The sequence below is a fragment of the Plectropomus leopardus genome, chromosome 11, assembly GCF_026936395.1.
Source record: "Plectropomus leopardus strain MGB_pleo_1.0 chromosome 11, ASM2693639v1, whole genome shotgun sequence".
Taxonomy (NCBI): domain Eukaryota; kingdom Metazoa; phylum Chordata; class Actinopteri; order Perciformes; family Serranidae; genus Plectropomus; species Plectropomus leopardus.
Window position 1 is genome coordinate 26,795,789 of NC_142186.1, and position 23,458 is coordinate 26,819,246.

The 23,458-nt window shown below is 39.7% G+C and overlaps 2 protein-coding genes across 2 annotated transcripts; both read right to left on the minus strand.

The window, feature by feature from the left end:
* Nucleotides 1-651: 651 nt before the first annotated feature.
* On the minus strand, nucleotides 652-10,414 carry LOC121945853 (dual specificity protein kinase CLK2). Its single transcript, XM_042490202.2, has 11 exons — nucleotides 9,963-10,414; nucleotides 8,319-8,409; nucleotides 8,173-8,239; nucleotides 7,975-8,091; nucleotides 6,773-6,939; nucleotides 6,352-6,446; nucleotides 4,404-4,533; nucleotides 4,229-4,311; nucleotides 3,437-3,516; nucleotides 3,269-3,359; nucleotides 652-3,183 (listed from the first exon to the last, which is right to left on the minus strand). Exons 1-11 carry the CDS (start codon nucleotides 10,026-10,028, stop codon nucleotides 3,001-3,003), a joined length of 1,170 nt encoding a protein of 389 aa, XP_042346136.2. The 5' UTR covers nucleotides 10,029-10,414; the 3' UTR covers nucleotides 652-3,000.
* A 197-nt stretch (nucleotides 10,415-10,611) lies between these two features.
* LOC121945429 (meiotic recombination protein REC8 homolog) lies at nucleotides 10,612-23,433 on the minus strand. Its single transcript, XM_042489586.2, has 17 exons — nucleotides 23,024-23,433; nucleotides 21,070-21,138; nucleotides 20,837-20,979; nucleotides 20,687-20,762; nucleotides 19,647-19,767; nucleotides 19,425-19,536; nucleotides 18,390-18,457; nucleotides 18,216-18,294; nucleotides 17,157-17,277; nucleotides 16,902-17,079; nucleotides 16,056-16,254; nucleotides 15,120-15,298; nucleotides 14,981-15,020; nucleotides 14,071-14,158; nucleotides 13,098-13,187; nucleotides 12,882-12,991; nucleotides 10,612-11,236 (listed from the first exon to the last, which is right to left on the minus strand). Exons 1-17 carry the CDS (start codon nucleotides 23,077-23,079, stop codon nucleotides 11,133-11,135), a joined length of 1,833 nt encoding a protein of 610 aa, XP_042345520.2. The 5' UTR covers nucleotides 23,080-23,433; the 3' UTR covers nucleotides 10,612-11,132.
* Between the last annotated feature and the right edge of the window lie 25 nt (nucleotides 23,434-23,458).

Sequence of the window (23,458 nt, forward strand, 5' to 3'; positions counted from 1 at the left end):
CTCACACATATAAAATATGAAATCTTTGTTTAAAAAACAATTAAGTTCTGTAGTGAGAACAGAACAAGTAAATGGGATCAAGTCTGCACAAACACACAAAGAGATTTTGATTTACTTTCATCTAATCTCCATTCATACATAAAAATATTTCTTTTAAATTCAGCACCATTCATGCTCATTAACAGTCTATAATTACTTTTTGCATCGCAAAGAAAGAAGATCACACACACACACAACCTCATTGATACACACAACAGTTACACACAACATCCCACACAAACACACACTCTTCTGAAATAAGGTCTCATTCAGTCAAACACACAAAACACACTCTCTCTGCTCTGCCAAGGCTGAAGAGGAGAAACTGGCAGACACACACACACTCCACACAGTCCACACACTCCACACAGTCCACACACTCCACACAGTCCACACAGTCCACACAGTCCACACACTCGCTCAGCCTTGTGACTGTGCTCTCTGCTGAGCCGCACTCCATCAATATGCCAGAAGACGCTTTGCATGTAAACTGGTTAAGTCAGTAAGTGTGTGTGTGTGTGTGTGTGTGTGTGTGTGTGTGTGTGTGTGTGTGTGTGTGTATCTCATGCATGGATGGATCACATGCAAAACACGAGAACAGACGAACTGAAATTAACGACTGAAGAAGTCATTCCATAGAAAATTTATTACAAAAAAAACAACAAATTATTACTATAAAGTGACCAAGAGATTAAAACTAAAAAGATTATTTTAAAGCTTTTGTATCTATGTCCTCTAAATTTTAGAGATACAGTTTTAAATTTTAATATTTTAAGAAAACTTGCATGTTAGGATCAGTTGCCAAAAGACAATACCCAGTGGTTTTGCAGGTATTAGCCCATTAACTTCCATTAATGTGTATTTACATTACCATTGACCATTTTGAACCCATGATACTGTGTTTTAGAATTGAAGGTTTACACTGTTCCAGGCATCCATTGTTTTCCACTCATTTTTGTTTGATACGTGCATTTCATGTTATTGTTGTGATAAAACGTGGTGCATTTTTTCAATCCATCTGCAGTGCAACAAAAACTTTTACCTCTTGATTTTCATACCACACAAACATGAATGCAGAACAGAGGAAGCCTGGGACAGTTGAAAAACAAAATCTGAAGCTGTTCATCCAGTTTCAAAAACTGGTCAGCAGTTTTCAGTTTCAGTGTCTTTCAGCTCATTGTCTTGACTATCTGACCCACAACTTAACTTTTGTGAAACTTTTGTTTCACTCTCGCCGCTTTCATCAGCATCATTTTAAACCAACATGACCTCATACCAAAACAACACTTCTAACAATCCAATTTCAAACACGTGGTTAACATCTTCAAATGGTTGCAGTTTGATTAGGTTTGGGCAACAAAACGACTTGTTTCCCTTGATGAAAAGATTGTGATGTAGGTTAAATTAAGTAACATGATTTAAGTTAATATAACTTAATATGTGCCATGTGAATTTTGGTTAAACATGGGACACAAACAGTAGTCTCCTGGGTGAAAGTCCTGTCTTTGTTTAACCTTTCTGACCACCCTGACACCTACTCTACTCTGCGCAGGCTTTGTTGCTCTTTGTACAGTGTCATCTGACTTCCTCATTTGCTCGTATCTTAATTACTACGGCGTCTAGAAGTTGCCGCCTAACAATACATGAAAATATGAATTGACAGCGTGCACAGATGATCTATACAGCTGTTTTTTGGAGTGGAGTACAGTTTGTTTTCAGCCTAGACGGCAGACAAATCTGAACCTAATGGAGCATTTAGCAGCTTAAGTGTTCCCTTAGGAGTTGGTAGTGACTAAAAACAGAGCTAAAAGGAGAGTAAATATTGGATTTGACATTCATCAAGTGGCTGGAAATACATGCCCATATGAATGAACGTTGCTACATATCTGCTGGGTGTGTATAGGCAACTGTGCACTATAATATGTAAAAATAATATATCAGAAGTGTGTTCACAGGTTTTTTTCTAGCACCACTAAAGTGGCCAAAAAAATAATAAGTTACTGCATGTTTCTGTGAATAAAACTGCATTAACTTGACTTTCTCTAACTATTAAGATTGTTTTCTTTCTCACTAACAACTCAACCAGCTGACTGAGAGCATCACCAATCATCTTCCTCTCTCTGCTGCTGTCAGCTGTTATTTCAGCGTCCAAATGACATGACCCATCTTAACCTTCAGTTTCATCAGAATAACCTTCCTCTGAGCTCGTTAGGAATCTCACTACAGATCACATCCATCCAAACCTTCAGGTATTGTTTTTTACTCTCTCACCTCCGCCCACATCCATCATCCCCCCAAAATTCAGCCTTCTTTCCAAAGTCTTGTCGCACACGGTCATTTTTCTATTTCTAACACTTCAAAAAAATGATCTTTTAATTTTAGAGCCCTTGTTTCAGTTAGTCTTTCCTGATTAACCCTTTGAAAACAGAGCAAACTGGCATGATTTCTTTCAAAAACATGGGAAGAAGAGAATGAAAGACGACAGACATTAGTAAAAACTACCAAAGAAAAAAAAGAAAAATAATAACTAACTAAAGTTTCAATAAAGAAGAAAGTGACCTGGAAAAAGCTTCTAAAAAAATCAAATAATTCTGAAATATAATTTAAAATGCAGAATTATGACATTTATAAATATAGTTTTTCCTAGCTTTTTTCTTTTTTTTCTGTCAAGACATTTTCCCTAGCTCTTTTAAAATAATTTTATAAATGTATTAATTTCTGGAACATTTCTTACCAAATTGCTTAATGCCTTTTTCCCATACTTTTAAATGGAATCACACTAATTTGCTCGCAGTTCAAAGGTTTAAATACTTTTGAAAGGCATCTGAAAGAGCACACAAAAAATGATGGTGCTCCAGGTTTCAAAGGGTTAAGATATGATATAAAGTTATGTGATTTAGAGAAACTAATACTTGCAAACACACTGGTATGGTCCTCGTAGCTTCAAGTGTCCATTCAGGGTCATCTGTTCATGTCACAGCTGTTCCTCCAGACTTGACTCCTCCCTGGGTGCTGAAGAGGCAGGAAGAAGGGGTGACACAGGACAGAGGACAGAGAGATGCGTGCCGAGGGCTCGTACTCCAGCATCCTCTCCAGGAGGTAAAAAAGCTGGTGGTGTTCTCTCCCGTGAGACAACAAGTACTTCTGGAGAAAAAAAAGAGAGAGCAATATGTCGTTTAAGGGACTTAATGTGCTGCATGTGTAAAGGTGTGCTCCTGCTTCGGCTCACCCTCAATGGTTTGCATTTGGCTTTCACGTAGCGTCCGGCTTTGGAGCACTCGTTCCAGTCCAGACGCCCTCGGTGGAAATACTTCTGCTTTCTGCGATGACAAACAAAGATGTTTTTTCAGATGAAGTTTGTGTGCGTGTGTGTTCGTGTTGTACAGGAGTGTGTTACCTGCTCCTTTGGATCATTCTCAGAGGAACTGGTCCCTGTATTCTCTCCATCATAGCGAGATGCTCCTTATTGTCATGAGTCTAAGAGTAAAGATCAGGCCAAAAAGATCAAAACAATGGACCTCAATTACAAATATCTTCCTTAAATTTGTTAAATCCATTAAAAAAAGGACCTAAGAAGAGTCTGCGTCTGATTCACGACGTCTTCTCAAACCCCAGAGCTGTTTGCACCTGAGCTCTTATAACAATGGGTCTAATTGTTAGACGTGTGTTTCAGTTGGTGAATCTCGCAAATCACCTTAATAGGGTATGAGACTGCAAGGCCGTGTGTACAGAGACTGAAGAAGAAGAAAAATGCCCAAACAAAAGTCTGAAGAAGGTGAAGCACTGAGAAAACTTTTTTTCTAAAGTGGAGGTATTTCTACAGCGTGAATGCCAAACTAGCTGTCAAATGTAGAAGCGCAGGAGTTGATATAAAATAACTCATAAAGAAGCATGCTGAAAATTCACAATAATAAACCACCTGACCCACAAACTGCAAACTTTATGCATAATAGACACACAGCTGTTGGACTGAGGACAGAGACGGGTGTATGTGTGTGTATTTGTGGGGTGGATCTTTGCGTAGATCCTGTTCTTACCCAATAACAAATCCCAAATAAAAAAAACATTGGTGGCTGTCAAAATCTTTGTAATAAGAAGGTTTTACGTAAAAATATCTTCTCAGAACAGATGGTGAATGAGGGCCAATGCTACGTCATTAATTGTACCGATACAAACACACATATGTGACCTGGAACAGCGTGAAGCCTTCGTAGTATTCGAACAGGATGCAGCCGATGCTCCACACATCACACGGGTGACTCCAACCCAACTCTGTGGGAGACAGAAGAGGGACAAAACCTTCAAATGTCTAAAGAGGACTGACAGCTCCTGGTTACTCTCCAGTCTGAGTCAACATTTCTTACCCAGAATGACCTCTGGAGCTCGGTAGTGACGCGTAGAGATGACGGTGGAGTGGTGTTCGTGGTCAAAGGTGGCGCTGCCAAAGTCAACAAGCCGCACTGTGGTGTCGTTTATTCTCCGCTCGTTGCACTTCTGAAGGAAGACAGACAGAAAACAAGCCAACAGTTTATCCAGATGTGCAGCAATTTACCCAGAGAGAGGAAACGCCCCAGTGTTGGTAATAATGCTCTTTTGCAAAGTCAAACCAAAGGTCTGATGTTCCAGAGCTCAAAATCCCTTTAAGTAATATTTTTGCCCCTGGTTTAATGTATGTTTTCATCAGTCAATATATTGAAATCACCCACCTACAGTTTATAGCCTCCTGGTGTTACACTCTTTTCTTGACTTAAGACATTGATATCACAACACTGGCTGAATTGATTTTTACCATTCAAGCTGCACTTGAAACTTTCATCCCCCGTTGTTTTTCTGTTATTGAGCGTTTTTACAAATCTCTCACAATGTTGGTTTATAAGAGACACATGCCCAAGGTCGACACAAGGTTAGACCTGTGAGAACACAAGACCCTGGGAATATCAGGATGACCCCCACAGAACTATGATAAATACACAGTTTGACATTTTGGCAAATATAAAGCTACAGTCAGCAGCCAGGTAAGCTCAGATTAACAGAAAGACTGGAAACCGGGGAAAGCTGGCCTGGCGTATTCTTTGCATAAATCTCGAGGCTTTATGGAGCAACTTCAGGTGAGACGGGCCAACAGAGACTGGAGGGGAAGAACAAAAAGAGCCAGAGTTTCAGGTAAGTTCTGAGTGAGTTCAGTCAGAGGCTGAGCTGAACACACACACACACACACACACACACACACACACACACACACACACACACACACACACACACACACACACACACACACACACACACACTATGTTTTCGCATAATTTTTGATGGTTTACCAGCTCGTAACGGTCACTCTAGCTGGTTTATCCACTGAGGTTTTTGTAAAATTGAAACCAAATCAACGTTCTTGAGTACAGAGAAATAACACGGTCATGGGGGGGAAGTATGAAAAGCAAAGGGCATAAATCAGTTAAGTCTACTGTCATGTGTTATGCATGAAGATAAATGTGCACAGCTTGTAAGGCTGGCCAGACCAGCATCTTAAACCATCAAAGACCAGCAAGACCTGGATCAGGACCATCTAAAACCATCCTCAACCAACTAAAACCAACTAAAACCCGCAACCAGCATAAGCATTATTTTCAGCAGGGTTGGCATGAATGATATGTCAATGCAAAAGTCTTACTTTACACTTAGGAGTTTGTTTAATTAGTGAGATTTAGAGATGATGAGAGAGACAGAGACAGACTGTCTCCGCCTGCTTCCAGTCTTAATGCTTAGCTAAGCTAACAGCTGCTGCCTGTGGCTTCATTATACACACATGACAGTGTTATCAATCCCCTCACCTATCTCTAAGCAAGAAATTCAAAAAGATTACTCAGAATGCACAACTTTTCTTTGAAAGGTCAGAGTCTAACCATTAAGTCTGCAAAGTAAAACTGAGAAGAAACTCAACAATTATGTTAAAATGTTACAGCGTGGGATTGTTTTATGCTCCATCTGACATCTTTCTATTGCAGCTCTCAGAAATTACACTGTGTTATTATTATTTGAATTTTTCTATTATGCAGGGTTCGTCAAGGTTTAAAATGAATAAATAAATAATATCTTATTGAAGAAGCCACACGTTGTCCCACCGAGGTCAGAAAACACTACCTGGATAAATCTGTGCCTGTAAAAGGAACAAATGTGGGTGTTTCACCGGTTCGGCTGAGAAAAATTTGCATCAGAATGGGAAACCGTAAAGCAAATCTCCCTCCGCCTGCATTAATCTCTGCTTATTCAACATCCTGATTTCTTTCCCAGCCGTCATTGCCTGCAGTTGTTTACCTTCTCGGCGTTATATATGAGGGAGTAGTCTGAGTTGACAAAGAGGATGTTCTCGGGCTTCAGGTCGGTGTGAGTCAGCTTGTTGTCATGGAGAACTGCAGTGGAGACAGAGGGAGGAGAGACAGTAGATTTATCAGGAGAGAGCCAACGCCCTCGTCTGGTCGAGTTTTCCGTTGGTTTAACAGACATCGTGATGGATTTGTGTGGGGAAATAAATGTTTATAATGGGTATAAAAGAAAAGAATTCTCTATATCACAAATACTGGAGACCAACCATTTTCAGGTTACAGTCACCTGCTAAATATCTACGTGGCTTGTTTGGTGCTGCATCAATAATCTGCTGCCTGTCATCACTGACAATGATCCAGAGGTACGAGTGAAAAAACTGACACAGAGTTATTGTGCCGCATGCTGGACTCACAGCTGACAGCGTGGCAGATCTGGTGCGCCATGTGTCGGATCTGGTTAATGGGATAAGGCAGGAAGCTGTTTGCTTTCAAGAAGTCAAAGGTGCTGAGAGACAGCAGCTCGAAAGAGATGCACACATGGCCGTAGTAGTTAAACCAATTCAGCATCTGCACACAGTGACTGACGGGGAGAGAAACACACCGGTGAAAGGTGCACTAACAAAAACTCGAATGAACACTCTTGTATTTGCTCCCATTTTTTACAGTTAACCCAGCTAGCAGCAGGGAACGTTCCTACAACATTTCGCTGACGTTACCTTCAAGTTGTAACTATGTTTTAAAGAAAACATTTTAATCTAATGTTCAAAGAATGTTTTAAGGATGTTTATCATTTCAAATAATGTTCCTTTAAGGTTAAAAGCTGACTAAAACGTAACGTTACAACTGCAGCAATCTGAGGATGCTGAGAGTTTTTGTTGTTTTATCAAATATTCCCACAATATTCATGAGAACGAAACATTTATGTTTTATCGTACAACACAATGCCACAGCCGTCTCCAGTGCTGTTTCCCTGAACAATACATCCGACCGACCTCACAACCACACAAGTCAATTACGATGACAATCTGCTGTCAGGTTAAGAACATGTTGAGGTCGATGAGCGTGCAGATGAGCTCCACTGAGACACTTTCTGATGCTTTTTGCAGAAATTCTTCACTTGTGCAAACCAAATATTGCATAAACTGTGTGGGTGGCTGTTCTCAGATGATCTTGCAGCTGAAGTCAATGGAAATGGTGTGGTTAAATGTGGTCTGCAGTTGTGAGGCTGGTTGGATGTACTGCCAAGTTCACAGAAATGACACTGGAAACTGTTTATGGTCATGCAGTGACCGCTCAACTGATGGGTGACAGCTGTGGTGGACACGGCTAAAGTCAGCATGCCAATGCCACACTCCCTAAAAACTTGTGCCATCTGTGGCATCGTGTTGTGCGATCAAACTGCATATTTTAATGAGGAGTTTAATTGTATTCAGTGTTAAATTGCTCAGCAGGAGAAGAAGTGCTCACCAACATGGACTCTGTCTTTTGTGAACATTAAAAAAAAGTCTTCAATATTTACCTTCAACCTGTGAAAAATGGGAGCAAAAACAAGTGCTGCATTTACATTGTTGTTCAGTACAAAAGGCAGAAAAAATCAAAATCACAAACTACTCACTGTCTGTTTTCTGGGTCTCTCTCGCTGATCTTCTCCAGCACGTTGATTTCCAGTTTGGCTGCTTCTCTGTATTTCTCCAAGTTCTTAATGATCTTCAGAGCAACTCGACTTCCTCCTCTGTGGGTTAAAACCGTCTTTAAAAAGCAATAAACGTGTTGCATATTGGTTCAACATTCATACTTAGATGAAGCACGTTACCTGCTGTGGTCCACACACTGCACCACCTTCCCAAAAGTCCCCTCACCTAACGTGTCGATTATCTCATCTGTGAGACAGATTAAGGTGAAATTAAAGCTGGAGCACTTTTTTTACAACAGCTGCCAACTCACTGAACTGATACCTACATCTGTCCTTGAGGACGTCCCCACTTTTGTAGATCAGGTGGCCGTTCTCAGTGTCCCTCTCATTGTCGCCTGCAGCCTCGGGGCTGCTGCGCTGGAAACAAGGTCAAATTTATGACAGAAGGAGCAAAAGAAAAAAAAACTGTCCGTCTTCACCGTCCAACTAAAGACGGAGGCAGATTGGGTGGCATTTGACCTCTTGGTCTGAAAGGGCAAAGGTCAACTGGTAGCTAAGACTGATGCATTCAAACTTGCAAACAAATGCATACACCGTGTAACAAATCTGCACTGAAAGGCACTTTGTTTTATTTATTCTTTTAAAGGGACAGTTCACCCAAAAATCAAAATACATGTCTTTTCTCTTATCTGTATTGCTTTTTATTGATCTAGATAGTTTTGGTGTGAGTTGCAGAGTGTTGGAGATATCAGGTGTAGAGATGTCCGTCTTCTCTCCAATATAATGAAACTAGATGGCACTCGGCTTGTGGTGCTTAAAGCAAAAAATAAATAAATGTGAAAAACTCAACAGCAATGCCTCTCTCCAGAAATCACGACCTGGTTATTTAAGATAATCCACAGACCTTGTTGTGAGCAGTTTCACGTAGGAACTACTTTCTTTCTACTGAAGCACACAAACTGTATCACAGTATCAAAGCAGGAAGCGATGTATTCATAAAAAAAAAACACAACCCGTCTTTGTGGCACTATCTCTGCATTATACTCAGTGATGTTTTGGGGGAAAAAAATGCTTTTTGTCTCAGTATCCTTGCTGGAAAAACAGCAACAGGTGGCTAGAAACACCTATGTTTGTTTGTTGGTTAGAAAGGCACTGGAAGAAGCAGTGATGAGTCACAAAAAAACAGCTGGTTTTCTTTGATGGTTTCAAACAGGGGTCTGTAGTGGTCTGTGTTTCTGAAGGTGTCACCAGCCGCCATCTCCCAATGTCAAAGTCAGTATGTGGTTCAGCAGAGAGAAAATAGTTCCTTCATGAAACTGCTCACAACAAGGTCTGTGGGTTATCGTGAGTAACCGGGTCACGATTTCTAGAAAGAGATATTGTTGTTGAGTTTTTTGAGTTTTATTAATATATTTATTTATTTTTGGGAATTTAGCACCACAAGCTGCCATCCAGTTCCATTATATTGAAGAGAAGGCAGACATCTCTGCTACAGTCAGCAACTCAAACCGAAACAATCTAGGTTGAACAATTTTGATTTTGGGGTGAACTGTCCCTTTAAAACCGCAGCCTCTAAATGCAACTGTGATCAAACAAAACCCTCCAGAATGCAACCTCATGCACTAAACGTCGATCTGGACGAGCGGAGTTCGCTCTAAATGAGGTTAATAAGAAATGTCAAATGACTTCTGGCCTCTTTGGAGGAGCCTCGGCTCTATTTCCATCCACATTCTGAGACTGTTATTAATATCAGAAGCCCAGCATGTGCTGAGGAGACGCTTAGTGCAGGACACGGGCCACGAAATAGAGCCTGCACATAAAGCAAGGGACATGTAAACAGAGTCTGCACATTATCTGGGGAGCTTAAGGACACATACTGCGGACGATTTAAGGTCAAAAGTCAACCATGATGCAAAAGGTGACAATTATTAGTAGAAATAAATGCATGCAGAGAAAATAGAGATACTCACAGAGAGGCAGAGGCAGAGACAGTCCAGGAAACCCTTATAGAGAGAGTACATCTCTGTCTTTCCCATTATGCGGAAGTGCAGAGCTACTCAGAGATGAGAGGAGCTTAAGTGGACGTGAAGAGGATGGAGAGAGGGGGTGAAGTAAGATGAAGGAAAGAGGCAGGTGAAGGAAAAGCAGAGAAACTAGACAACATGGAGTTGTGGAGAGAAAAGCACAAATGACAGGACAATACAACAGCAGAGCAGAGACGGAAAAACTAGGAGTTGTTACGGAGAAAAACACAGCTTGCGATGTTGTCAGCAGAAAGCAGATTCAAAGATGAGACAGACACAAAACTAACAGAAGAAAAAATAGCTCAAGAGGAGAGAAAAAAGTAAAAATCAAACACCAGAGAGCAAGTAAGCTGAAAGACAAAAACAGAAAAGCGACGGACAGAAATGAGACGGAGGACAGACAGAGAGGGTGAGAAAGAGAGAGCTGAGACAGATGCTAATAATAAACTTTGGTCACAACCCCCTGAGAAAGTCTTCAGAGGAGAATCAAGATGTAGCCAAGGGGAGCAGGGATCCAGTTTCACTCAACTTACTTACTCTCCTCCTTGCACCTCCTTAACCCCACAATATGTTTCGCCACACCTGTCCTGCTCCACGTGCCGTCTTCACAGACACAACTGACCCAGATTTCATACAGATTTTATTCTGTGGTTCACATTCAAAGGGCTTAAACTGAAAGGTGAACGTTTTTTTTTTTTTTTTTTTTTTTTTAGTGCCGGATAAGACGAGGCAACGTCTTTGAAAAAATTTGAAAATATATAACAATAAAAACAGTTAAAATACTCGTCTGAAATCTCATGAAGTTGATCAAACTTATTGGTCAGAGTAGCAAAATGGACCAATGATTTGCTTTTGGAATTCTAAGAAACAGCAGGTCAAATGTCTAAAAACATCAATAATATCAAACGTGTCAAAAATACATTAATGCCCAAACTTATGAAGCCATCAGTAACAAAAACTATTTGACTTCCATGAACATTTTTGTGTCTGAAATGGTTTAAATTCAGATTTTTTCTCTCTCTCTCTCTCCTAATAAGTGAACAATGTCAGAAACTGACACAATAATCTATCAGAGGGAACTTTGTTGGTTTTAGAGGCTTGTGGGGACTCGATGCGTCACAGAGTCTGATGAACCGCTTTGTAGTTGAGTCCACGTGATATCTTGATGTCACCGTAAGGCACGTCCTGCTCCACGTGGATTTCCCTGGCCGATACAAACACTGCAGACAAAACACAAACACCACAAAAAAATGTTGGCGTTGTGTTTCTGCAAACAAATACGTTTCATTTGTAGGTTATTATGGCGTTTCAACAGCACTGTGGTTAACGTGGTTGGGTTTAGGCACAAAAAACACTCGGATATTGTTTGGAAAATATCGTGTTTAAGCTTAAAAAAAACACGGTTTTGGAAACACAGAAATGTCTTGGTGAAAAATCAACCACTTATTGTTGGTGAGGATTCTCAGTCATCCTGGTCAGAGTAATTCGAAGCGCTATACTGTAGCCAACGGGACTTTCACCTCTGAACCGAGAGAATTTAACCCTTTGAGACCTGGAACGACTTCACTTTTCTGCAGCTTCCAGACTCCTGTCACCAGCATGTAAACCTCTGAATCAGTTCAGTGAGTTGGCATCTTGAAATTGCAAGATATTAATAGATTTTGAAAATTATTATTTAAAAAAAACAACAAAAAAAGTTGCTTTTGCAAGGGGAAAATATCTGAGGAAAAAGCTAGGGTAAAACTCTGTGACTAATATTATTAAATATTTACAGTTATGTTCCAAAAATAATTATATTTTAAATACTTTTCCACCCTTTTTAAAATTTTTATTTATTCATTTATTAGTTTTAACAATTTACTAATTTCTTGCTGATTTTTTTTAAGTGTCAAACTAATTTGTTCAGTTTTCAAAGAGTTAAACATCTTCAAGAAACTAAAGCAAGTCCAGTTGCCCACAATTTAGCACTTTGAATTTTTTTTTGGCACTATCACAGCAGGAAACGCAGCAATATCTCTCTAAAAAAACTGCTTTTCCTGACTCTTGATGTTTCAGTAAAATGTTTGGTAAAAACAGTCACTTTTTGTTGCTGTATCCTCAGTGTTAACACAGCGAAAGATCACTGAGAAACAAAAACGTTTGTGGCTAAAAAACTGCTGGAAACACAGCAAAGACTCACTAAAAAACAACGTTTTTTGTCGTTTGTTAGTCTCGAACTGCAGTCTGCAGCCATTTCTCCCAGGTGTCACCCCCTCCTCTTCCCGATGACAAAGTCACCTCCAATCTAGACACGCGGATATGATCCGTATGAAACATACAAATGTGACATGTTTGTAGTTTACGTACAATGCCAACATTTCCCTCTGGTGACCGGGCTGCAAACATCAAAGTTAAAACATACACTTTTTTTAAAATTAAACCACAATTTTGCAGTGAAGTAAAAATCAGCTGAACACAAAAAGATTAAGGTAAAAAACAATTTGAATAATGGCATATTAGACATTTTAGAGATTTCAGTTCAAATCAGTTGAATTGTTGTTGCTGTTGTTTGCTGTTGTTTTACTTGTTATTCTTATTCTTTTATTGTTTTTACTATTTTACTGTAAAGCACTTTGGTTGGCCACTGGCTGTTTTTAAATGTGCTATATAAATAAAGCTGACATTGACATTGACATTGAATTATCTTTATTTTAAATTAAGCTATTTTCCTGTGAAGTTTTGTACATGAGCCCCCTCGTGTGTTATTGGTCCTTCAGCTCCTCCCGCCGCATTATTTAAGACCTGACTGAGACTTATGCATTAAAGTGCTTCCTCCGGTGTTGATGCTGCAGCATTAACACTATTTTAACAAGAGTAATGCCTCACCCAGGAGCCTCTTAAAGATGTTGCTGACAGTCTGGCGGTTGGCCTCTGGCGGCAGAAGAGACTGAAACAGCACAGGTTCCTCTTCGAGCTCGGGCAAATCCGGCAGCGGCCTGAACGCAAACGACAACACAAGCGCGTTATCGTTTTCGTATTTCAAAATCTGACAAATGCAAAGAGTGGAAACTTCTTATCTTTGAGGTTCTTCGGTGTCATTACCCAGGAAACTCCGATGCAGCTCTCTCCGGAAACATGTCCTCCACCTCTGGGATGTCCTGCAGGACAGAGACAGACCTGGGGGCAGCGGACCTGCAAACACACACATGTGCACATCAGCATATCTGCCAGGTATTATAGTTTTGTATTTTTCTCTAGTTTTTGTTTTTATTTCATTTTTTATTTTTGTTTCAAGTCAGTTTAGTAACAGTTAATTTCCACAGTCGTAGTAATAATAATAATAATAATAATAATAATAATAACAATAACTTTATATGTATAGCACCTTTAAAAACTGTTGTCTGTTACGTGCTTTGACAGACAAAGCAAAGGCAGGAATAATAAAACTGCATTAACAAACATGCCAAACAGAGAAAAGTCTATAGAAGTGACAAAAAAACACAAGAACAAAATGTGTGGACAAAAAGTCAACAAGAAAAAGGCAAATAAAAGGAATAAAAGTGATAAAGCAGGCAGATTTTGAAAGGTAGTTAAAGTACTAAATGAATAAAATTTTAGAATTATTAGAAAAAAAGCAATAAAAGACGCTAAAATAATATAAGAAGACAACATACTGTTTGTTATTTCTTATAGTCTTTTAATGCATTTATTCTTACATTTTAAAAAAAATGTATTCATTTAAAAACATGAGGAAAAAAGTAGTTTTGCTCAGTTTTTGTTTAATTATATGGGGGGTATTTGTCAGGGAGAAGATTTAAGAAGTTCATAATAAATATTACAAATCAAACACAACTGACATTTCTCTGATGCCTCCTAACTGCCAGAGAATTAAAAAATATCCTGGATGACTTTTTAAAATTTGGTTTTTAATCATTTCTGTAAGTATATTATACTATTTCTGTTTTGTTGTTTTATACTATTTCAGAAGTAGTTTTTAGTTGAGTTTAGTTATTATATTATTGTTATTATATGTAATGTTACTCGTGCACATCGGATAGCCTTCGGTGTTCCCTACCCTTCTCTTTCGGACGTGGACATGGGGGAGATGATCTCTCGAGACCCCTCCCTTTGGTCGGAGCCCTCCAGCGGCAGTGAGCCGTGGTCTAAACACACACACACACACACACACACACACACACACACACACACACACACACACACACACACACACACACACACACACACACACACACACACACACACACACACTTTAGGACATCATGTTGACTTATATTTGCTCCCTGAAGGTTTGCCTTAACCTTTAACCATAACTGATACGTGCCTAACCCCGACCTCTGACCTCTGACCTCTGACCTCTGCTTCATCTCAGGAAAGACACAAACCCATTTAGCTCATTCTGAACTCCCAGTTAACCCTTTGAAACCTGAGCAAATTGGCCTGATTTCTTTCAAAAACATTAGTAAAAAGCAATACGCAACTTAAGAAGAAATTAACAAAAAATAGCAAAAATAACAAGAAAATTACCCAAAAAACTGGAGACAAAAAACAAAAATTAAACCAAGAAGATCACCTAAAAACTGGAGAGAAAAAACAACAACAACAAAACAAAAAGGAAATAACCTAAACAAAAGTGCTCAAAAATGATAATTTGACTATAAAAGTGGACTTCAATTTTGAATGTATGAATTATTATTATTTATAAATATAGTTTTTTGGACATTTTTCAAAATCAACAAATTTCTTGCAATTTGCAGACTTTTTTTTTTTTCTTTTTTCTCACATTTTAAAATAATCAAGCCAGTTTGCTCAGGTTTGAAGGGTTTAAACACTTGTGCAGGCAGCTAAAAGCAGCACAGGGAAACGATGTTGCTCCCTGTTTTAAAGGGTTAAACACAAACGAGCTGTCGCCCGTCAGCTGGTTTAAATTCAGTCTTCACAGCACAGTCTTGTGTTTTTGTTTTTACCTGAAATATCAAACAGTGATTCGGCCTCATCTCTGGGGACCTGCATCACACACAGACACAAACAATCAGTTATTCGTCTTGTGACTTTTTTTCGTCATCCATCCCAGAGTCACGAAAACAAGTAAACGTCCGCCCACACCTCCTGGGGGAGCTTGAGACTGTCCTCCTCTCTGTCTGCCGCCTCGACCATCTCGCGCTCTCTTTCCCTCTCAGAGTCGGTGGACTCGGGCCCTCTCTCCCCGAGCTGCAGGTCCGAGCCCATGTCAGGTCTGATGATCGCAGCCCGTTTCCATAGAAACGGCACCTCTTCTGGCAAGGCTGCAGGGGAAAAAATAACTTTGTGGTTTATTTTTGAAAAGGTTACTCGAGTCGAGAATTTTAAAATAGCAGTAGGTGCAAACAAAGATAGATGTCTGAGGAAAATAATGAACCATGCATTGCATTTTACATCAATAACTCATTTTAACACTCTGGAGACGTCACCATCAACAGCCTGACGGGTTTATTTCACAGGACATCTGCTGCGTTGGCTTACGGCATGATAATAAAAAATGTTTGACCTTCTAAAACCTGGGTTGATAGGCTTGATTTCTTTGAATAACAGTGGGAAAAGGCAATGAGAAACTTAGGGGAAATTATCCGAAAAATTAACAATAAATTAACAAAAAGAACAAGACAAAATTACCTGAAAATTAGAGAAAAAAAACAAAAACACTGTGCTTAAAAATTAATAATTCACAAAAATAATTTAAAATGTAATTATGTTAATAATAAATATATTTTAGTTTGAGAAGTGTTTCCCTAGCTTTTTAAAAAAATATTTTCTAAAATAGCAATTTCTTGCAAATTGCAGGACTTATTGCTCATTGCCTTTTTTCCCCACGTCCTTAAAAGAAATCAAAGGGTCAAATCAAAGGTTTAGATACTTGTGAAAGGTGTCTGAACTCAGCGCAAGAAAAGTGATGCTGATCCAGGTTTCAGATGTTAAAAGAGCAGCGCAGGATTTCTGGAAACATCGCTGTGAGGAAGAATGAAATTTGTATTTGAGGGTGTTTTTCGCAGGTGTGTGACTGACAGGTGCAGGGGTTGTTGAGGAGCTCAGCGGCAGGGACCGTCCCCTGAGAGGAAGGTACAAGAAAAGGAGGTCCGGTCTCAGTCAGCGGGTCGTCGATCTGCTGGTGCATCTCCTCCTCAGGGATCTGCGTCTCCGGGTCGACGAAGATCAGCTGCCTCCTCCTCCTCGTCCTCGTCCTCGCCTCGAGAGGAGGTGCATCCTGGGTAAAGGAGGAGTGCAGAGCGTTAATGCAGCAGAACTTTCCTCCGGCTGCAGACTGCAGTCTGGATGCCTCTCTGTAATAAGAGCAACTTTCGGGTCGGCTCAGGTTGTGGAAAATCCATTTTGCTGGTGTTCATCTGCCTTCAGCTCGACATTTACTTTTACATCGCTCTTTCACTCATCAGAAAAAAACCTCCAACAGACTTTTAAACCCCTGGACCAGATTTTTATTTTGAGGACCGCGTGGAAAATGAGATGGGGCATCTAAAGGGGTTATTCCTAATAAAGACTGTTGCATACTTTCCTGTTTATTAATAAAGTGGTTGGCACTTTGAGCTTCACCGGAGAGAAAGCAGACGTCTCTCTTAAGTTTAGGTTGATGACAATAGTTTTGTACTTCTACTTGAGTAGTTTTACTTGTTATTGAGTATTTCTACACTGTGAAATTATGACGTTTACTTAAGTAAAAGCTCTGAGCACAACTCTCACCACAGCGTATTAACACTTACACGTGCAGGCTTGATGGATTTCTGCTAACAACAATTATTTATCACTTTCTAACGTTTGTTTCCATCGCTGCAGGTTATCAGAGAGTGAAATGGATTTAAAGATATTATCATGGACCAAAACCACAAACGCTGTCACCTCTGGCTGTGGAGCCGGTCGCTGGCGTTCCTCCGCTCCAGACGGCGGCGAGGGAGGGACGGGGACAGAGACCGGGGTGAGCTGGTCTGAGGGGGGTCCAGGCTTCTCCACAGACGGGACCGGCTCCTCCTCAGGCAGCAGCGTGGCGTCCTCACTGGGGAGAGTGCTGGGCTGTAAGCTGACACAGAGCGAGACGCGGTCAGTGTGCGCCTGTTTGGATGTGTGCTGATGTTTTTATACATAATGGAAATTTACTCAATTGCGGTTCCCATCAGCTCTCTTTGTTCCTCCTCCAGGACTTCGTCTCTGACATCCCTCTCTAACTCCGTCTCCCGCTCTTCTGATGCCGCTTCCTTTCTTCGCATCTCCAGATCTCCTGTTACAAGAAACAAAGCTCCAACACGTATTTACCAATTCAATAACTTTAGTAAAGTTAATTAAAAAAACGTTGACCTGTATTGCAATAACGGCATACATTATTGAACAGGCAGGTATTTGTATTAGTGATTACTAACTTTATTCCCTCATCAGACATTTCCACCACCAACTAGATAAATGTGCCAACAGATCGGAGCGTTTGTTAGGGCCCAGAAAGTCTGGATGTTTTTGAATCTTGATAATCGAAGGTTTTATGTCTGATCACTGTTCAATTGAAATAGCACTAGATTTGAAATTAGTCATTTCAAGGAACCTTTTTTCACAGACATGTTTTGAGTTTTTTAACATTTTTTTTAAAGATCTTTTTGGGGCTTTTTAATGCCTTTATTTGATAGGACAGTGTAAGTGTGAAAGGGGAAGAGAGACAGGGGGCCACATGCAGCAAAGGGCCGAGGCTGGAATCGAACCCGCAACCGCTGCGACGAGGACCGCTCCACTCCCCGCGCTACCAGGCGCCCCTTTTAAGAGCATATTTCAAGATTTGGCATATTTGCCTTTAATTGATAGGACAGCACAAGTGTGAGAGGGGGAGAGAGAGAGGGGGCCACATGCAGCAAAGGGGCCAAGGCCGGAATCGAACCCGCAGCTGCTTTGGCGAGGACAAAGCCTCTGCACATGGGGCGCCCGCTCTATCCACTGAGCCGCCAGTCTGCCCTTAAAAACACGTTTTAAACAACAAAATATTTCATTCAAAAGAATATATTCAACATTTTTCCAAAACAATCTGTATTTCAAAACATTTCCAGGCCTGGAAACCAGTTTTTCTAGTTTTATAACTTTTCCAGGAATTTCATGACCATGGGAACCTTGAAGAAATGCAATCTTATTGTCACCTTTGTGTCAGGAGAGAAAGGATCTTAAAGTTTTGCCACGCACCTTCAGGAAAGTGACCTGGTTCAGCCAGGAGCATAGCAATAGTATCTGGATGTTGATCGACGAGGTCCTCGCCCTCAAACTAGCAGCGAGAAGAAGAAAGAGAAGAGACGGACGACAGTGAAAACCTGCAGGACAGAAAAACGTGTGCGTGTTTGAGCTTTCTGACGGCTGTACCTCTGCGGCGGGGATGGTGAAAGGCTCCGTCTCTTTCAGAGTAATGTGGTCTGGAGATGCAGTTATGCCTGCGGGATGACATTAATAAAAAAATAAAAATAAAGCCGCGATTTCAGCAGCAACAGCAGGAGACGACGCAACTCATCAAGCTGCAATTAAAGTGCTCTCCTCTGCCGAGTGACACGCGGCTACACAACACTTCCTGACACCTCTCAGCCAATTAGGAGGATGCTGCTGAAGTGTGCTCTGCCCTGACCTGCAGTATCTCTGTGCTCTCTGCAGCGCCGTCTATTTCTGTGACCTGCTGGTATTTCTGTGATTCACTGGAAACAATCTGACATTCTGCACATTTCTGAGCATGTTTTTGTGTTTCTGCTGACATTTAATTAACGCTGATAATCAGATAACGACGGAGCTCTTCTGTTAGGATTCAATAACGCTTGCTGTAATCATTCTTTTGTTCATGCTGGCCGTGTTGAAGTATTCAAGGTCAGTCTCAAGGTCACTTTTGAACATTTTTTTCTGAATCAGCTGCAGTCTCGGTTCCTACAGCTTCAGGCGTGTTAGATTTAAGCTTTTTTGAGGGTTTTTTTGAGCAATTACTTATTGTTACAGACTTGTTTAAGCTCCTGTGTTATTGGTAGTTGCAACAACAATGCCACTTAGAAACGCAAGGATTTCCATGACCGTGAAAACCCTGAGTGTAAGTAATGGGAGACAAAATCCAGTCCTTTGTGCAAAAATACACACAGACATTTACCTGAAGTTGCAGCTCGATGTGCACTTTGCTTTACTCATTAAAGTCTTTGTATCGTTCTTGTATTAAAGTGTTATCTTATCAGTTCAAAATATCCCCAATTAGCCTCGTTACCCCTATTTCTTTGTTTGGGAATCTTATTCTATTCATTAATTTGTGTGGTAATTCATCATTTCTACAGTTATTTTTAACATGACATTTTATTTTCAGCTGCTGCACTGACCCAGTGCCCTGAAGAGATCATTATTTCCATGTTATTACAGCACATCAAGGCTTACCGTTTTCTCCTGCAGCCGCAGCCGCAGCCGCAGCCGCAGCCGCAGCCGCAGCAGCTGGAGGAATCAGCTCAGGATGCTCTGGAGAGGCCTCTCTCAGATACCCCTGACCCATCTGAGTACACAGAGTACAGTCGCTTCATCAGCGCACACATTAAGATGATGTACAGCTTTAGCTTCACTTAAAAATGTCTGCTAAGTATTAAATCTCCTGTATTTGGGTACCCGTATCAGTGTATTGGGGCTGGGCATGGCGTCCTGCATGAACATCACTCCAAAGAAAGGGTCAGGAGCTCCCTCTGCATTCTCCAGGAGAGACAGGGCATCGGGGAAGTCCAGATCGTGTCTGAGAGAAACAGGAAGCACGGCAGCAACATGCATGAACGTTAGAAAAAAACAACCTTTTTACTGAGATAATGAGAATATAACTTCTGAATTAAAAGAAAAGTTTCTAAGAAAAATAAATCGCCTGTTTTTAAAAATAAATAGATTATCTCAGAATTCTGAGAAAAGATTTTATGTCAAAAAACTGCTTGTTTATTGATTTTATTATATCATGATCTCAAGAGCAAACTCTTTTTGGAGAATCTGGGGCCCTTTTTTAGCTCAGTGCCATGTTACTCCACTTCCACAGAGACTTAGACGTGTCTGAATGTGCGAATAAGTCTAATGTCTACACACTCATTTTACCTCACTGTTATATTGTCACATAATGTCCGACAGACTAGAGTTATTTTGAAAGTGGCAACCATGAAATATTGCATTGTATGGTGACCTGTTCTGCCCTGTTTTTGTTTTAAAATTGAATGAAATAAAATATTGACAAAAAAAAAAAAAAATCATAATCTCATAAATTATAGGTTTTCCAAACAAGATTATAATCTTGGAATTATGACAAAAGTTTTATTGAAAAATATTTCAAATCAATTAGAAAATAATCCCATAAATTTTCATTTTGAGTTCTCAGCTTTAAATTTAAATATCTTGTTTATTTAAAAAAAAATAAAATAAAATTCTGAGGTAATAATCCCATTAAAGACAGAGCACTTGTGTTTTTTCTCAGGTGAATGCAGTACTTACATTACTGCCACCACCTAACTTACTGGAGATATCGTTGTGTTTGTGAGTTGCTTTCTAGCAGTTGGACAATATCAAAGTGCTTTGCTTTCATGTTTTTACTGAGAGGGGACAATTGCATGTGAAGTTGTCCCCTGAGTTCCCCTGAAAACGCACATCCATGCTTTGTGTCTGTAAGTGCACCTCACCTGCTCTGCACATCCATATCAATGTTCTGGGACGTCCTCCGCTTCAGCAGCTGGCCCACCATGGACTGAAGTTCATCTGGAAGACACAAAGTCAAAGTCAGGAACCAGATCACTTCATCTCTTTCCTTCAGTCAGCTGATCGCTTCTTACTCAGGAAGATAGCACACTGTTGGTGGTAGACCACGATGACGCCATACTGGAGCTGCGAGGACAGGTAGAGGGAGAAGCGAGGTCGTGGCAGATCAGGCCGAGGTGGCGGGACCTGCTCCAGCACGTAACTCATGATGTCGTCGCTGTGTGGACAGTAGTTTTAATGTAACTGGACGGATTCACACTTCAGCCAATTATAAATGTGTAACAAGGACTGAAAAATAAAATCTTACCAGGTGCTGATGACGTTGACCTTTAGGAAATCCCGGCGAGTCACTCTGATGCCTTTTGTAGCGACCAGCCTGAAACAAACACAGAGCAGCGATATGATCACATTTAACTCATCAGAGCTTTCAGTAATCTGACACGTCTGAAACCAGACCTGCAAATAATCTGGACTGTAATCAGCGAGCTGCTGGAGCAAGATAAACCTTCAACCACCCACACACACACACACACACACACACACACACACACACACACAGTCAGGTTCTTACAGCAATCTATTGGCAAACAATTAAAAACAGCCCTGGAAAAAAAGCACGTGTAGCTGATTTTCTCTAAATGGCACAATTTATTTATCACATAGCCATCTAGGTCTACAACAACCAAACATTATTTTCATTGCCGATTAATCTGTCAATTATTTTCAAAATTAATCGATCAGTTGTTTGGGCTAGAAAATGACATAAAATGGTGAAAAATATCTACCAGTGTTTCCCAAAGTACAAGATGACATCCTTAAATGTCTCATTTTTTTCCACAGCCCAAAGATATTTAGTTCGTTTTCATAAAGAAACAAGAAAATATTCACCTTTACGAAGCTGGAATCAAAGAATTTTGACTATTTTTTCTCAAAAATCATTCATATCAATCATTAAATTACTTGGCAACCAACCAATTACGTGGTTAATCATTGAAACAGTTTTATTGTCATAAAGTATGTGATCAATAAAGGGACACTGTGGGAGGCAATTTAAGACACCAACGTATCCAGAACACCACCATCCTACAGCCTTCAGAAGTTTAACAAGATTTTATGAAACAGGCTACACTTTTGTCACTGTTTTTATGTTGCTTATGGTTTTTATATTGTTTATGGATATTTGTGCATTAGCTAAAGCATCTGTGCTTTCTATAAATTTGTTTTATTTTATTTTTTAAGGCAAAATTCTTGCTTCACATACACAAACTCGGCACAAAATTGTTGGGAAAAAAACCATCTTGCTGACTTAAGGAAGCCAGTTAATCTTTAAGATTTTTTTTGTGAATTCATTATAGTATTTATTATATTTAAACTGTTCTTTTTTGCTTAAATCCTGAATTACTATATTGACATTGTGGTCAGTTGCCCTGACATTGCTGTACTTTAGTTATTTTTAGTTAGTTTACTTTTAGTTATCATGGTCTTGTAAGTATATCAAATTTGAATTAAAGATATTAACATAAAATAATTGGTGCACTCATTTCAGTCACATCTGCAGCTACAAGCCTGCATGCATTTTTTCTCATTTTGTCAAAATGTAACCTTTGACCTTCACCTCATCTTCAAAGCTGTTGTCTTTTGTAAAAAGACTTCAAAGGTTCACACTTGTTGTTTTCGCAGCGTTTATGTTGCCAGATGTCTGTTTTCTTTTGCACTGATGCACCTGCATATTTTTTTAATACTACAGGCTACATGTGCAAGTGTGTATGCTCAGAAATTATGCATAATCGAAAAACTAGAGAAACTTTAAAAAAATGTTTTTAGTGCGTTGGTTTTAATCTACACGCTTTTTTATTCACCAAAGAACAAAAAAAAAAAAAATTGACAGACAAACAGAAATTTTATACATTCTGCCAGATTTTACATTAATAATGATGCAGTTGTTCACTTGGTAAATAAGGTTTTTGCTTAATTGGTAATCCCCAAAAACTAAAGAAAGGCTGAAGCAGAAGATTCATAATAGGCTTCATTTTATATTCAAGACTATTAAATTATTTTTTATAATTTTAATCTATAATTGTAATATGCATCAGCGTCCAGTTCACAAACCAACAGCGTTTAATCGAGTCTCCAAAACAAAGACAATCCACTGTGAGAGATTTCACCTTAATAACGGGCTAATAACAGAGCTAACACCCCAGTGACAAAAACACCACTGTCCCTTTTTACTCCACCAACTCAAAGAAAAGATTTTTACTCACCAGACTGTAGAGAAACATCCTGTGTGACGCCTCAAAACTGTGGGGTAATAAAACATTTTCACAAAATCTTACAGAAAGTCGATGAAAACAGTCGGTAAGTTGCAGCTGTTGTGGCAGAGCGGAGGTGTCGTCTGCTGCGTTACAGCTTTTGATCGTCGGTTTGTTTATTTCTTGTTTGAGAGGAGCCGGTTGGTCGGTCACACCGAAAGATACTGAACATAAAGTCCCAGTGTTAAATGCAGAATGTAATGTAACTGTGGGACATTTTATTTAAGAGAATAGTAAAATAGATTAAGAAAAGCTGCTGATTATCAAATAATTAAATATTTTTCTCCAGATTAGTCACATAAAACAAAATGCTTTTTCAACATTAAATATTTTAACAATATGGTGTTGAATTTTGTTTAAAATTCAATTGTGTGTTTGCGAACATGA

What these genes read in the sequence shown, in the direction of transcription:
- LOC121945429 (XM_042489586.2), bottom strand. Translation starts at nt 23,079, where the DNA reads ATGTTTTATTACCCCACAGTTTTGAGGCGTCACACAGGATGTTTCTCT. An exon ending in GATATGGATGTGCAGAGCAG is followed by an intron (nt 19,768 to 20,686) that starts GTGAGGTGCACT and finishes TGTTTCTCTCAG; the next exon opens with ACACGATCTGGACTTCCCCG. An exon ending in ATCACTGTTTGATATTTCAG is followed by an intron (nt 14,159 to 14,980) that starts GTAAAAACAAAA and finishes GTGTGTGTTTAG; the next exon opens with ACCACGGCTCACTGCCGCTG.
- LOC121945853 (XM_042490202.2), bottom strand. Translation starts at nt 10,028, where the DNA reads ATGGGAAAGACAGAGATGTACTCTCTCTATAAGGGTTTCCTGGACTGT. An exon ending in GATCTGCCACGCTGTCAGCT is followed by an intron (nt 6,447 to 6,772) that starts GTGAGTCCAGCA and finishes TCTCCACTGCAG; the next exon opens with TTCTCCATGACAACAAGCTG. An exon ending in AGCTCCAGAGGTCATTCTGG is followed by an intron (nt 4,312 to 4,403) that starts GTAAGAAATGTT and finishes TGTCTCCCACAG; the next exon opens with AGTTGGGTTGGAGTCACCCG.